This window comes from Penaeus monodon, chromosome 22 (genome assembly GCF_015228065.2).
Source record: "Penaeus monodon isolate SGIC_2016 chromosome 22, NSTDA_Pmon_1, whole genome shotgun sequence".
In the NCBI taxonomy this organism is placed as follows: domain Eukaryota; kingdom Metazoa; phylum Arthropoda; class Malacostraca; order Decapoda; family Penaeidae; genus Penaeus; species Penaeus monodon.
The window spans coordinates 1124783-1126318 of record NC_051407.1 but is presented as its reverse complement, the minus strand read 5'-3'; the positions used below and the strand labels follow the sequence as shown (position 1 = coordinate 1126318).

At 51.5% G+C, this 1536-nt stretch overlaps 1 protein-coding gene across 1 annotated transcript in view; it reads left to right on the top strand.

Annotated features, from left to right (window-relative positions):
• The window catches only part of LOC119586807 (monocarboxylate transporter 6-like), a gene marked incomplete at its 5' end in the record, with an annotated part of 12498 nt that extends 11885 nt beyond the window's left edge, over window positions 1-613 (top strand). Inside the window, 1 exon segment of the mRNA XM_037935531.1 lies at window positions 90-613. Coding sequence (XP_037791459.1) covers window positions 90-241 — 152 coding nt within the window. The 3' untranslated portion in view covers window positions 242-613.
• Between the last annotated feature and the right edge of the window lie 923 nt (window positions 614-1536).

Below are 1536 nucleotides of genomic sequence, written 5' to 3'. Positions count from 1 at the left end.
CACATCAGCAGAAGCAGCGCACGCGCACTGCATGTCAAAATGCAGGTGCTAACTGTCCCCAACCTCGCCTTCTCTCTCACCTCCTGCAGGCGTGACTCGCGACGTGAGCCAGAGCTACGCCGTGAGCATGTGGGCGCTGTCGAGCTGCTTCGCGATCAGCTTCTGCCTGTGGGCGCTGATGCCCGCCGCCGTGGCCTACGACCGGAGGAGGGAGGAGAGGCAGCGGAAGTCGCCGGCATAGCGGGCGAAAAAAAGTGCTACTTCAGGTTACTCCACGTGGATCAGGTGAACAGATCGGCTGCGTAGCAAGAAATTCCACGCCAGGTGACTGTAGGTGGAACAAGTGGATTGGTCATCAGGGGACTGCAGGTGGAACAGGTGAATTGGTCATGACATTCAAGTTAATTAAGCGGTCAGATGCACACCTACGCGTGTTTTAAAGGGAGTGCATACACTAACCTCAATGTGGCACAAAATACGAGGTCACTTCTAGGCTGGTGGGTTCACTCGTCTCTTCTGGAGATTCAGCAGCTTATAATTTTTCGTGTTACTTCTAACGATGTAAGTTTATATGCGGAGATATATTTTCCCATGAATAAAAAGGTTACATGTTTGAGAATCGTGTTAATTGATACCATGTTTTTGTTTATAGGCTGTGCGAATTTGTTTTGAAGCTTCGATTGCAGGATAGAAAAGAAATGCCGTAACGGAACTTTTTGAACTTCGCTGTCTCACTGTTAACAAATATTATCAAAGAATTAGGATGCCGTGCCACTTGTTATGTGAGTATATCTGTAGTTAAAGAGTATGATCAGTGACCCAGTGACTTGGATCAGCTTCGCCGTTTTCCCGGCTTGACGTTACGTAGAGGGATGCAGCTGGAACATCCAGCAGCGCCGCTCGGGGAGAAGGTCCAGGTGACTCATGAACCGAGATTGGGTGCGGGATCGGCTGGTCCGTCAGTTCCTCACACCTAGGCAGAGGAGGTGCACGTACGGTGTTGCCGCTCCCCGCACACACACGCGGGTGATTGTTATAGAAACTTGTTCGTTTCGATATGCGTGCCGTCGCTCGACTGGCCTGAGGAGGGGAGAAGGCACATGCACACGATCGCTGCCGATGAGGACGTCCTGTTACGAGTAGATGATTGGGTATTAGTTACGAAACGAGCGTTAATATGGGTCCAAAGATCGTAGACCTCGAATCCACAGACACTCCTGTTGTGTGTGATGGTTTGCACGGGCAGCAGCTCGACAAAATACACACAGAGAGAAATGACAGCGTGTGGAGAGATTCCAACAACAAGGAACTGTTTCAGAATGCAGAGGACAGGACAGCGCCATGCCAAAGTACTCGGACTGGGCAGTGCAGCGTCGCCGTCCCGGAGTGCCATGTAATTGATGACATTAATCGGATCAGATACAATATGTGCGCGAGTTGTGCGGGGCGCCTGGCGCTCTACAGCTGTAGTGCAGACGCAGCAGAGGACGCGAAGAGAGGGCACGGACACAGAAATGAGGTGGTTGTCGGCCCCAA